General features: G+C 46.6%; 1 protein-coding gene across 1 annotated transcript in view; it reads right to left on the bottom strand.

Annotated features, from left to right (window-relative positions):
• Positions 1-13,246, bottom strand: part of LOC121860472 (cilia- and flagella-associated protein 36-like) — a 27,349-nt gene extending 14,103 nt beyond the window's left edge. The window contains exon 1 of the mRNA XM_042357628.1: positions 13,034-13,246. Coding sequence (XP_042213562.1) covers positions 13,034-13,139 — 106 coding nt within the window. The 5' untranslated portion in view covers positions 13,140-13,246. The remainder of the gene's footprint in view (positions 1-13,033) is intronic.
• Positions 13,247-13,894: the final 648 nt, after the last annotated feature.

Raw genomic sequence — 13,894 nt, 5'->3', positions numbered from 1 at the left:
GAGGTTAGCACTCTGTCAAGGCCAGCGTAATAGGCCTCCTTTATGTCATCCTCTGCATCCAGTGTTGGGGCGTATGCACTGTTGAAGAAGGCATGACGTGAGTGATTCAGTGGGACTCGGAGCGTCATGAGGCACTCGCTGATCCCAACAGGCACTTCAGTGAGTCTGTGTAGGATGTGTTGGCGGATGGCAAAGCCAACTCCATAACTGAGGTTTCTCTCCGCAGCAGGCTTACCCTTCCAGAAGGTGTAGCCAGACCCCCGTTCTGTGAGTCGACCCTCGTCTGGGAGCCGGGACTCACTGATGGCTGCTATGTCGATGGTATACCTAGCCAGCTCTTTCTCCACAAGGGCAGTTCTTCTTTCAGGACGCTCATTTGTGCCAGTATCCAGAAGGGTCCTGACATTCCATGCAGCGACCATAAGAGGTTGTATAGTTTGTTTTTGTTTGGATCTGTGATTTTGATTGTGTTTTCGACGGCATAAGGATGACCTTACTGGGTGCGGTTGACCACTTAGGTGAGCATTTAGGCAGGCTATGTTTAGGGGACCTTTTCTAGCCTCCTCCCCATGTGGGGTGAGCAAAGCGGCTCCTTGTAAGGGCTGCTCAGTCACACAGACAGGACCGGATTGCACTGCTGCCTAGATCCCAGTGCATAAACGACCATCTTATTTGTGCCGCCCATATGTAGAGTTGTGACTAGAGACTCCCGGCAGTCATCTCTGCCTCTCCCCGTCGCCACTCGTCCGTCGCCATAGGACTTTTGGGGGTATAGGGGTTTTGATGATGATGGGAGGAATGGCGAGCTGGGTGATGGCTGTGTGTGAGTTGATTTATGTGGTGAGGCAGGAGCGCAGGCTGCAACCACACATCTTGGCTCTTCCTTTTCCTGATCCAGTGGTGCAAGTGTTGCAATGACTGGGGAGAGGGAGAATTGCAATGGGCTGCCGATAGCCCAGTTTGTTGGGTTTCGCCTTAGTAGCCTGTCCATCAGACATTGCCTTCGTCCGCCGGTGTAGTCGTTGGGTTCCCATGTTGGTCACCTCTTCCGCCTACACCGTCGTTGGGGTCTTGTTGGAGCTCTGTAAGCATGTCTGCCTGATGCGGGGCTCCACCGTAGATTTATCGTTTGGGGTTTACTCCCGTAGCCTTATACCTGCCAAGGTTAATCCACAAGGCAGCGGGGCGGTGGTTGGTAGGCGCCAGGACGTGTCCATATGCCAGTGGGCCTATGCGCCGTCCGTCTGTGGCCCACTGCTACTCCGCGATCCCCTACTGGTCTAGCCTGGGCCCACGAGGCACCCAGTTACCGTGTGTTGCCACAAGGAGGCACAGCAGGAGTCTTGATGGTGAGGAGGCTGTGTACTGGCAGGGGAAGGCTTATGTAAGTTGCTTCCCTGTTCACCACGAGGGCTAGCCAGCGGTGGCAGCTGGAAGCGAGAGGGAGCAAGCAGTGCTTGTACCACACACACACACACAGATAAACACACACACACAGATACACACACATACACGCAGATACACACACACACACACACACACATACACACACACACACAGATACACACATACAGACACACACACACACACACACACACACACACAGATACACACACACACACAAACACACACACACACACACACACACACACAAACACACACACACACACACTTCTGATCAACTTATTGGAGTATTCAGTATACAGACACGGGGACATTCTCCTCTCCCTCCTCAAGCAAACAAGGAGGGGGGAGAGGAAGGAGGAGGGGAGAAGAAGGAGGAGGGGGGTGAGGAAGGAGAGAGGGGGTGAGGAAGGAGAGAGGGGTGAGAAGGAGAGAGGGGTGGAGGAAGGAGAGAGGGGGGGAGGAAGGAGGAGGGGGTGGGAGGAAGGAGGAGGGGGTGAGGAAGGAGGGAGGGGGGAGAGGAAGGAGGGAAGGAGAAGAAGGAGGAGGGGGGGTGAGGAAGGAGGAGGGGGAGAGGAAGGAGAGAGGGGGGAGAAGGAGAGAGGGGTGGAGGAAGGAGAGGGGGGTGAGGGAAGGAGGGAGGGGGGGTGAGGAAGGAGGGGAGGGGGGGGGGAGAGGAAGGAGGGAGGGGGGGGAGGAAGGAGGGAGGGGGGTGGAGGAAGGAGAGAGGGGGTGAGGGAAGGGAGAGGGGGGGGTGAGAGGAAGGAGAGAGGGGGGTGAGGGGAAGGAGAGAGGGGGGTGAGGGAAAGGAGGGGAGGGGGGTGGGAGGAAGGAGGGAGGGGGGAGAGGAAGGAGGGGGAAGGGGAGAAGAAGGAGGGAGGGGGGGGGAGGAAGGAGGAGGGGGGGGGGAGAAGGAGGGAGGGGGTGAGGGGGAGAGAGGGGGGGAGGAAGGAGAGAGGGGGGTGAAGGAGAGAGGGGGGGAGGAAGGAGAGGGGGGGGAGGAAGGGAGGGGAGGGGGGTGGGAGGAAGGAGGGAGGGGGGAGAGGAAGGAGGGAAGGGAGAAGAAGGAGGGAGAGGGGTGAGGGAAGGAGGGAGGGGTGAGGAAGGAGGGAGGGGGGGGAGGAAGGAGAGAGGGGGGAGGAAGAGAGGGGGGGAGGGAAGGGAGAGAGGGGGGTGAGGAAGGAGGGAGGGGGGGGGAGAGGAAGGAGGAAGGGGAGAAGAAGGAGGAGGGGGGGGGAGGAAGGAGGAAGGGGAGAAGAAGGAGGGAGGGGGAGAGGAAGGAGGGAGGGGGGGGGAGGAAGGAGAGAGGGTGGAGAAGGAGGGAGGGGGGGAGAGGAAGGAGGGAAGGGGAGAAGGAGAGAGGGGGGTGGAGGGAAGGAGAGAGGGGGTGAGAAGGAGAGAGGGGGTGGGAGGAAGGAGGGAGGGGGGAGGAAGGAGGGGAGGGGGTGAGGAAGGAGAGAGGGGGGAGGAAGGAGGGGAGGGGGAGAGGAAGGAGGGAAGGGGAGAAGAAGGAGGGAGGGGGTGGAGGAAGGAGGGAGGGGGGGGAGAAGGAGAGAGGGGGAGGGTGAGAAGGGAGAAGGAGAGAGGGGGGAGGAAGGAGGGAGGGGGGGAGAGGAAGGAGGGAGGGGGGTGGAGGAAGGAGAGAGGGGGGTGAGGAAGGAGGGAGGGGGGAGGAGGGAGGGAAGGGGGAGAAGAAGGAGGAGGGGGGAGGGAAGGAGAGAGGGGAGGGAAGGGAGAGAGGGGGTGAGGGAAGGAGGAGGGGGGGTGAGGAAGGAGGGAGGGGGGGGAGGAAGGAGGGAGGGGGAGGGAAGGAGAGAGGGGGGGAGGAAGGAGAGAGGGGGTGAGGGAAGGGAGGGGGGAGAGGAAGGAGGGAAGGGGAGAGAAGAAGGAGGGGAGGGGGGTGAGGAAGGAGAGAGGGGGGTGAGGGGGGAGGGAGGGGGGGGGTGGAGGAAGGGGAGGGAGGGGGGAGGAAGGAGAGAGGGGGTAGGGGGAGAGAGGGGGGTGAGGAAGGAGGGAGGGGGGAGGGAAGGAGGAGGGGGGAGGAAGGAGAGGGGGGAGGAAGGAGGAGGGGGGAGGAAGGAGGGAAGGGGGAGAAGAAGGAGGGAGGGGTGAGAAGGAGGGAGGGGGAGGAAGGAGAGAGGGGGGTGAGGAAGGAGGGGGGTGAGGAAGAGAGAGGGGGGGAGAAGGGAGGAGAGAGAGGAAGGAGAGAGGGGGGGAGGAAGGAGAGAGGGGGGAGGAAGGAGGGAGGGGGTGGAAGGAGGGAGGGGGGGTGGAGGAAGGAGGGAGGGGGTGGGAGGAAGGAGAGAGGGGGGTGGAGGAAGGAGGGAGGGGGGAGGAAGGAGAGAGGGGGGGAGGGAAGGAGGGAGGGGGGTGAGAAGGGAGGGAGGGGAAAGGAAGGAGGGAAGGGGGGGAGAAGAAGGAGGGAGGGGGAGAGGAAGGAGGGAGGGGGGAGAGGAAGGAGGAAGGGGGAGAAGGAGAGAGGGGGGGGAGGGAAGGAGGGGAGGGGGGGGAGAGGAAGGAGGGAGGGGGGAGGAAGGAGGGAAGGGGAGAAGAAGGAGGGAGGGGGGGAGAGGGAAGGAGGGAGGGGGGGGAGAAGGAGGAAGGGGAGAAGAAGGAGGGAGGGGGGTGAGGAAGGAGGGAGGGGGGAGAGGAAGGAGGGAGGGGGAGGAAGGAGGGAAGGGGGAGAAGAAGGAGGAGGGGGTGAGGAAGGAGGGAGGGGGAGGAAGGAGAGGGGGGTGAGGAGAGAGGAAGGAGGAGGGGGGTGAGGGAAGGAGGAGGGGGTGGAGGAAGGAGGGAAAGGGGAGAAGGAGGAAGGGGAGGAAGGGGAGGGGGTGAGGAAGGAGGGAGGGGGGTGAGGGGAAGGAGAGGGGTAGGAAGGAGGGAGGGGGTGAGGGAAGGAGGGGAGGGGGGGTGGAGGAAGAGGGAGGGGGTGGAGGAAGGAGGGAGGGGGAGAGGAAGGAGGGGAGGGGGGTGAGGAATGAGGGAGGGGGGAGGAAATAGGGGGAAGGGGAGGGGGGTGAGGAAGGAGGGAGGGGGGTGAGGGAAGGAGGGGGTGGGAGGAAGGAGGGAGGGGGGGTGAGGAAGGGAGGGGTGGAGGAAGGAGGGAAGGGGGAAGAAGGAGGGAGGGGGGGTGAGAAGGAGAGAAGGGGGGGGAGGAAGGGAGGGGTGAGGGAAGGGAGGGGGGGAGGGAAGGAGGAGGGGGGGGGGAGGGAAGGGAGGAGGGGTGAGGAAGGAGGGAGGGGGGTGGAGGAAGGAGGGAGGGGGGGGAGAAGGAGGAGGGGGGTGAGAAGGAGGGGGGTGGGGAGGAAGGGGAGGGGGGGTGAGGAAGGAGGGAGGGGGTGGGAGGAAGGAGGGGGTGGAGGAAGGAGGGAGGGGTGGAGGAAGGAGGAGGGGTGGAGAAGGAGGAGGGGGGTGGAGGAAGGAGGGGGGAGGAAGGGGGAGGGGTGAGGAAGGAGGGAGGGGGGGTGGAGGAAGGAGGGAGGGGGTGGAGGAAGGAGAGAGGGGGGGGAGGAAGGAGGGGAGGGGTGAGGAAGGAGGGGAGGGGGGAGGGAAGGAGGGAGGGGGGGAGGAAGGAGGGAGGGTAGGAAGGAGGGAGGGGGTGGAGGAAGGGGAGGGGGAGAGGGAAGGAGGGAGGGGGGGTGAGGAAGGAGAGAGGGGGGGGTGGGGAGGGAAGGGGAGGGGGTGGGGAAGGGAGGGGGGGAGGAAGGGAGGGGGTGAGGAAGGAGGGAGGGGGTGAGGAAGGGGAGGGGGGTGGAAGGAGGGAGGGGGGGGGAGGAAGGAGAGGGGGGTGAGGAAGGAGGAGGGGGGTGGAGGAAGGGGAGGGGTGAGGAAGGGAGGGGTAGGGCGAGGGAAGGGGGTGAGGAAGGGGAGGGGTGAGGAAGGAGGAGGGGGGGGTGAGAAGGAGGGAGGGGTGGGAGGAAGGAGGGGAGGGGGGTGAGGAAGGAGGAGGGGGGGGAGGAAGGAGGGAGGGGGGGTGAGGAAGGAGGAGGGGGGGGAGGAATGAGGAGGGGGAGGGAAGAGGAGGTGAGGAATGAGGGAGGGGGGAAGAGGAAGGGGAGGGGGGAGGAAGGAGGAGAAGAGAGGGAAGGGGAGGGGGGTGGAGGAAGGAGGGGAGGGGGTGGAGGAAGGAGGGGGGAAGAGGAAGGAGGGAAGGGGGGAAAGGAAGGAGGAGGGGGGAGGGAGGGGAGAGAGGGGGGTGAGGAAGGGAGGGGGGTGAGGAAGGGGAGGGGGTGAGGAAGGGGGAGGGGGGTGAGGAAGGAGGGAGGGGGGTGAGGAAGGAGGGAGGGGGGTGAGGAAGGAGGGAGGGGGAGGAAGGAGGGAGGGGGTGGAGGAAGGGGAGGGGGTGAGGGAAGGGAGGGGGGTGAGGGAAGGAGAGAGAAGGTGAGGAAGGGGAGGGGTGGGAGGAAGGGAGGGAGGGGGGGGGAGGAAGGAGGGAGGGTGAGGAAGGAGGAGGGGGGTGGAGAAGGAGGGGGTGAGGAAGGGGAGGGGGGTGGAGGAAGGAGGAGGGGTGAGGAAGGAGGGAGGGGGGGAGGAAGGAGAGAGGGGGGAGGAAGGAGGGAGGGGAGAGGAAGGAGGGAGGGGTGAGGAAGAGGGAGGGGTGGAGGAAGGAGGGAGGGGGTGGAGGAAGGAGGAGGGGTGAGGGAAGGAGGGGGAGAGGAAGGAGGAGGGGGGGGAGGAAGGAGAGAGGGGGGGTGGAGGAAGGGAGGGGGGGAGAAAGGGAGGGGGGTGGAGAAGGGAGGGGGGGGTGAAGGAGGAGGGGGGGAGGAAGGAGGAGGTGAGGAAGGAGGAGGGGTGAGGAAGAGGAAAGAGGAAGGGAGGGGGGGGTGAGGAAGGGAGGGGGGAGGAAGAGGGAGGGGGAGAAAGGGGGAGGAAGGAGGGGAGGGGAAGAGGAAGGCAAAATCACACAGTAGTAAGACACACACCTCACCCTCACCCCCTCACCCTCACCCCTCACCCCACCCTCACCCCTCACCCCTCTCCCTCACCCTCACCCACACCCTCACCCCCACTACTACCACGATTTTATTCCACAGACTACATACAAACTACACCACCATTTACACATTTTACCTATAACTACCACATTTACAAATATTTTACCTATAACTACCACCATTTACAAATATTTACCTATAACTACCACCATTTACACATATATTACCTATAACTACCAATACTTACTAAATTTACCTATAACTACCACCATTTACAAATATTTTACCTATAACTACCACCATTTACACATATATTACCTATAACTACCACAATTTACAAATATTTTACCTATAACTACCACAATTTCCAAATATTTTAATAACTACCAATTAATACATATTACCTATAACCAATGCTAATTTACATATATTTTACCTATAACCACCACAATTACATATATATTACATACTACCACCATTTACAATATTTACCTATAACTACCATCATTTCATACATATATTACCTATAACTACCACCATTTACACATATTTTACCTATAACTACCACCATTTACACATATATTACCTATAACTACCACAATTTACACATATTTTACCTATAACTACCACCATTTACACACATATATTACCTATAACTACCACCATTTACACATATATTACCCATAACTACCAAATTTACACATATATACCTATAACTACCACAATTTACAAATATTTTACCTATAACTACCACCATTTACAAATATTTTACCTATAACTACCAATTTACAATATTTACCTATAACTACCACCATTTACACATATATTACCTATAACTACCACCATTTACACAATATATTACCTATAACACATCAATTTAAACACCAATAAATATTTACCTATAACTACCACCATTTGCACATATATTACCTATAACTACCATATATACATATATTACCTATAACTACCACAATTTACAATATTTTACCTATAACTACCACCATTTACAAAATATTTACCTATAACTACCACCATTTACGAATATTTTACCTATAACTACCACCATTTACACATATTTTACCTATAACTACCACCATTTACACATATATTACCTATAACTACACTATTTACACATATTTTACCTATAACTACCACCATTTACACATATATTACCTATAACTACCAAATTACACATTTTACCTATAACTACCACCATTTACAAATATTTTATAACTACCACCATTTACACATATACTCCAATTTACAAATATTTTACCTATAACTCCAATTTCCAAATATTTTACCTATAACTACCACCATTTAACATATATTACCTATAATCACCAATTATACATATACCATAATCACACTTACACATATATTACCTATAACTACCACCATTTACACATATATTACCTATAACTACCATCATTTACACATATATTACCTATAACTACCACCATTTACACATATTTACCTATAACTACCACCATTTACACATATATTACCTATAACTACCACAATTTACACATATTTTACCTATAACTACCACCATTTACACATATATTACCTAACTACAACATTTACACAAATACCACTACCACAATACAATATATTACCTATAACTACCACAATTTATAAATATTTTACCTATAACTACCACCATTTACAAATATTTTACCTATAACTACCACCATTTACAAATATTTTACCATAATTACCACCATTTACACATATATTACCTATAACTACCACCATTTACACATATATTACCTATAACTACCACCATTTACACATATTTTACCTATAACTACCACCATTTACACATATATTACCTATAACTACCACCATTTGCACATATATTACCTATAACTACCAAAATTTACACATATATTACCTATACCACACAATTTACAAATATTTTACCTATAACTACCACCATTTACAAATAATTTACCTATAACTCCACCATTTACGAATATTTACCTATAACTACCACCATTTACACATATATTACCTATAACTACCACCATTTACATATATTACCTATAACTACCACCATTTACAAATATTTATCCTATAACTACCACCATTTACAAATATTTTACCTATAACTACCACCATTTACAAATATTTTACCTATAACTACCACCATTTACACATTTTTACCTATAACTACCACACTACAAATATTTTACCTATAACTACCACAATTTACACATATATTTTACCTATAACCACCACAATTTACACATATATTACCTATAACTACCACCATTTACACATATTTTACCTATAAATACCACCATTTACACATATATTACCTATAACTACCATCATTTACACATATATTACCTATAACTACCACCATTTACACACATATTTTACCTATAACTACCACCATTTACACATATATTACCTATAACTACCACAATTTACACATATTTTACCTATAACTACCACCATTACACATATATTACCTATAACTACCACCATTTACACAATATATTACCTATAACTACCACACAATTTACACATATATTACCTATAACTACACAATTTACATATATTACCTATAACTACCACAATTTACAAATATTTACCTATAACTACCATTTACAAATATTTTACCTATAACTTCCACCATTTACAAATATTTTACTATAACTCACCATTTCACATATATTACCTATATTCACCATTTACACATATATTACCCCTACCATTTACAAATATTTTACCTATAACTACCATTTACAAATATTTTACCTATAACTACCATTTAATATTTTTACTACCACAATTACATTTACTATAACTACAATTTACAAATATTTTACCTATAACTACCACCATTTACAAATATTTTACCTATAACTACTACCATTTACACATATATTACCTATAACTACCACCATTTACATATTTTACCTATAAATACACCATTTACATATATTACCTATAACTACCATCATTTTACACATATATTACCTATAACTACTACCATTTTACACATATTTTACCTATAACTACCACCATTTACACATATATTACCTATAACTACCACAATTTACACATATTTTACCTATAACTACCACCATTTACACATATATTACCTATAACTACCACCATTTACACATATATTACCTATAACTACCACCATTTACACATATATTACCTATAACTACCACAATTTACAAATATTTTACCTATAACTACCACAATTTACAAATATTTTACCTATAACTACCACCATTTACAAATATTTTACCTATAACTACCACCATTTACACATATATTACCTATAACTACCACCATTTACACATATATTACCTATAACTACCATTTACACATATATTACCTATAACTACCACCATTTACACATATATTACCTATAACTATCACCATTTACACATATATTACCTATATTCTACATTTACACATATTACCTATAACTACCACAATTTACAAATATTTTACCTATAACTACTACCATTTACAAATATTTTACCTATAACTACCACCATTTAAATATTTTACCTATAACTACTACCATTTACACATATACCTATAACTACCACCATTTACACATATATTATATAACTACCATTTACAAATATTTTACCTATAACTACCACCATTTACAAATATTTTACTAACTCTACCATTTACAAATATTTTACCTATAACTACCACCATTTACAAATATTTTACCTATAACTACCACAATTTACAAATATTTTACCTATAACTACCATTTACACATATATTACCTATAACTTACCATTTACACATATATTACCTATAACTACCACCATTTACATATTTACCTATAACTGCCATCATTACACATATTTCACCTATAACTACCACCATTTACAAATATTTTTATAACTACCACCATTTACAAATATTTTACCTATAACTACCACCATTTACAATATTTTACCTATAACTACCATTTACATATATTTACCTATAACTACCATTTACATATATTACCTATAACTACCACCATTTACACATATATACCTATAACTACAATTTACAAATATTTTACCTATAACTACCACAATTTACAAATATTTTACCTAACTACCACCATTTACAAATATTTTACCTATAACTACCACCATTTACAATATATTACCTATAACTACCACCATTTACACATATATTACCTAAAACACACCATTTACAATATATATTACCTATAACTACCACAATCACCAACCACTCAACTACCACAATCACCAATCAACACAATCACCAAACCACTAACTACCACAATCACCAACCACCAACTACCACAATCACCAACCACTCAACTACCACAATCACCAACCACCTAACTACCACATCACCTACCACTAACCACCACAATCACCTACCAATCAACTACCACAATCATCAAACCAATCAACTACCACAATCACCAACCACAACAACCACCACAATCACCAACCACCAACTACCACAATCACCTACCACTCAACCACCACAATCACCAACCACTCAACCAGTCACAACTCAACCACCAACTACCACAATCACCCACCACTCAACTACCACCAACCACTAACTAACCACTCAACTACCACAATCACCAACCACTAACTACCACAATCACCAACCACTAAACTACCAAATCAACCAACCACTCAACTACCACACCACTACCATTCAACTACCACAATCACCAACCACTCAACTACCACAATCACCAACCACTCAACTACCAATCACCAATCACTCAACTACCACAATCACCAACCACCCAACTACCACAATCACCAACCACTCAACTACCACAATCACCAACCACTCAACTACCACAATCACCAATCACCCAACTACCACAATTACCTACCACTCAACTACACACAATCACCACCACTAACTACCACAATCACCTACCACTAACCACCACCACAATCACCTACCACCAATCACCAACCACTCAACTACCACAATCATCAACCACTCAACTACCACAATCACCAACCACTCAGCTTCCACAATCACCAACCACTCAACTACCCCAATCACCAACCACTCAACTACCACAATCACCAACCACTCAACTACCACAATTACCGTTATAAACATTTTCTTTGACTATTTTGAGTGACAGTTTATAAATGGGTTACATAGCAAGGAAATTAAACTAAGTAGCAGGGAAATTAAACTAAGTAGCAGGGAAATTAAACTAAGTAGCAGGGAAATTAAACTAAGTAGCAGGGAAATTAAACTAAGTAGCAGGGAAATTAAACTAAGTAGCAGGGAAATTAAACCAAGTAGCAGGGAAATTAAACTAAGTAGCAGGGAAATTAAACTAAGTAGCAGGGAAATTAAACCAAGTAGCAGGGAAATTAAACCAAGTAGCAGGGAAATTAAACTAAGTAGCAGGGAAATTAAACTAAGTAGCAGGGAAATTAAACTAAGTAGCAGGGAAATTAAACCAAGTAGCAGGAAATTAAAACTAAGAAAGAGGAAATTAAACTAAGTAGCAGAATTAAACTTAGTAGCAGGAATTAAACCAAGTAGCAGGAAATTAAACTACAGGAGAGGAACAAAATTGCTAGCAGGAAATTTAACTAAGTAGCAGAAATTAAACTAAGAAAGAGGGGAATTAAAGTAAGAAACAGGAAATTAAACCAAGTAGCAGGAAATTAAACCAAGTATCAGGGAAATTAAACTTAGCAGGGAAATTAAACTAAGTAGCAGGGAAATTAAACCAAGTAGCAGGGAAATTAAACCAAGTAGCAGGGAAATTAAACTAAGTAGCAGGGAAATTAAACCAAGTAGCAGGGAAATTAAACCAAGTAGCAGGGAAATTAAACTAAGTAGCAGGGAAATTAAACCAAGTAGCAGGGAAATTAAACCAAGTAGCAGGGAAATTAAACTAAGAAGCAGAGAATTAAACTAAGTAGCAGGGAAATTAAACCAAGTAGCAGGGAAATTAAACCAAGTAGCAGGGAAATTAAACTAAGTAGCAGGGAAATTAAACTAAGTAGCAGGGGAATTAAACTAAGTAGCAGGGAAATTAAACTAAGTAGCAGGGAAATTAAACCAAGTAGCAGGGAAATTAAACTAAGTAGCAGGGAAATTAAACTAAGTAGCAGGGGAATTAAACTAAGTAGCAGGGGAATTAAAGTAAGTAGCAGGGAAATTAAACCAAGTAGCAGGGAAATTAAACCAAGTATCAGGGAAATTAAACTTAGTAGCAGGGGAATTAAACTAAGTAGCAGGGAAATTTAACTAAGTAGCAGGGAAATTAAACTAAGTAGCAGGGGAATTAAACTAAGTAGCAGGGAAATTAAACTTAGTAGCAGGGAAATTAAACTAAGTAGCAGGGGAATTAAACTAAGTAGCAGGGAAATTAAACTTAGTAGCAGGGAAATTAAACTAAGTAGCAGAGATTTAAACTAAGTAGCAGGGAAATTAAACTTAGTAGCAGGGGAATTAAACTAAGTAGCAGGGGAATTAAACTAAGTAGCAGGGAAATTAAACCAAGTAGCAGGGAAATTAAACTAAGTAGCAGGGAAATTAAACTAAGTAGCAGAGGAATTAAACTAAGTAGCAGGGGAATTAAACTAAGTAGCAGGGAAATTAAACTAAGTAGCAGGGGAATTAAACTAAGTAGCAGGGGAATTAAACCAAAAAATCAGGAAAAACAGGACAATGGTACTCACTCAAACTCTTGTGTTCGATAAATGTTAAAATTGGAACATTCCACACTGGCCCTCGGAGGAAATTGACCAGACTGTCCAAGACCCAGGCATTATCGTCCTCACTCATGTTTTATGGTTACTTTCCCCTCGGAGGTTACTTGAGGTACTGTCCGGGAAGTGTCTGTTGAGTGACAGTGGCAGCGAGTGTGTGTCGGGAGGAAGGAATGCTCGTCATTGGAATTCTGCGCGCGCATAATTGAACGTAATTCTTAAACGTGTTTTGAGTTGATTGGCTTTAATAATAGTCTCTATCTATGCTTGCTATTCGATGGTTTGTTTAGGCTAATGTGTTTTAACCCCGTGATTAAACCATAGTGGATTAAATTATGATTTTATGATGGTTTTTTTTTTAAGTCTTTGTTGTGTTAGGGGGTTACGGATTTTTTTTACCACAGGATGAACAAGATTATTGATACCCGTATGTTAGTTCATTGATTAAAAGATGTGTTTTTTTTTTTAATGAACTTATATTGAGGTAAAATTCTATATAAATTTTGTGATAAAATATATGTTGGAATTTGTTAATATTACCATAATGTTAAATTCAACTTCCCTGAGGCTTATAAATAGTTAATATTCTCTGATACAGTTTAAATATTAGGAAGATTTAACCGAATATAACAATGGCATATGATATTGATTTACATCGTCTATCCTAGGAAAAGATATGTAGCAGGCGTGGCGGTAACCATGCCAACGGTTTGTTTACCTGTTGACACCTATACCATGACGCCTCTCTCAGTTATTTCAGCTATTTATCGAATTTATCTGTACAGCCAATGCTTGAACACAACTTCCTTCGTAAATATTGATTAATTCACG

The sequence above is a fragment of the Homarus americanus genome, unplaced genomic scaffold, assembly GCF_018991925.1.
Source record: "Homarus americanus isolate GMGI-L3 unplaced genomic scaffold, GMGI_Hamer_2.0 scaffold30683, whole genome shotgun sequence".
NCBI lineage: Eukaryota > Metazoa > Arthropoda > Malacostraca > Decapoda > Nephropidae > Homarus > Homarus americanus.
This window is presented reverse-complemented; position numbering and strand designations above follow the sequence as displayed.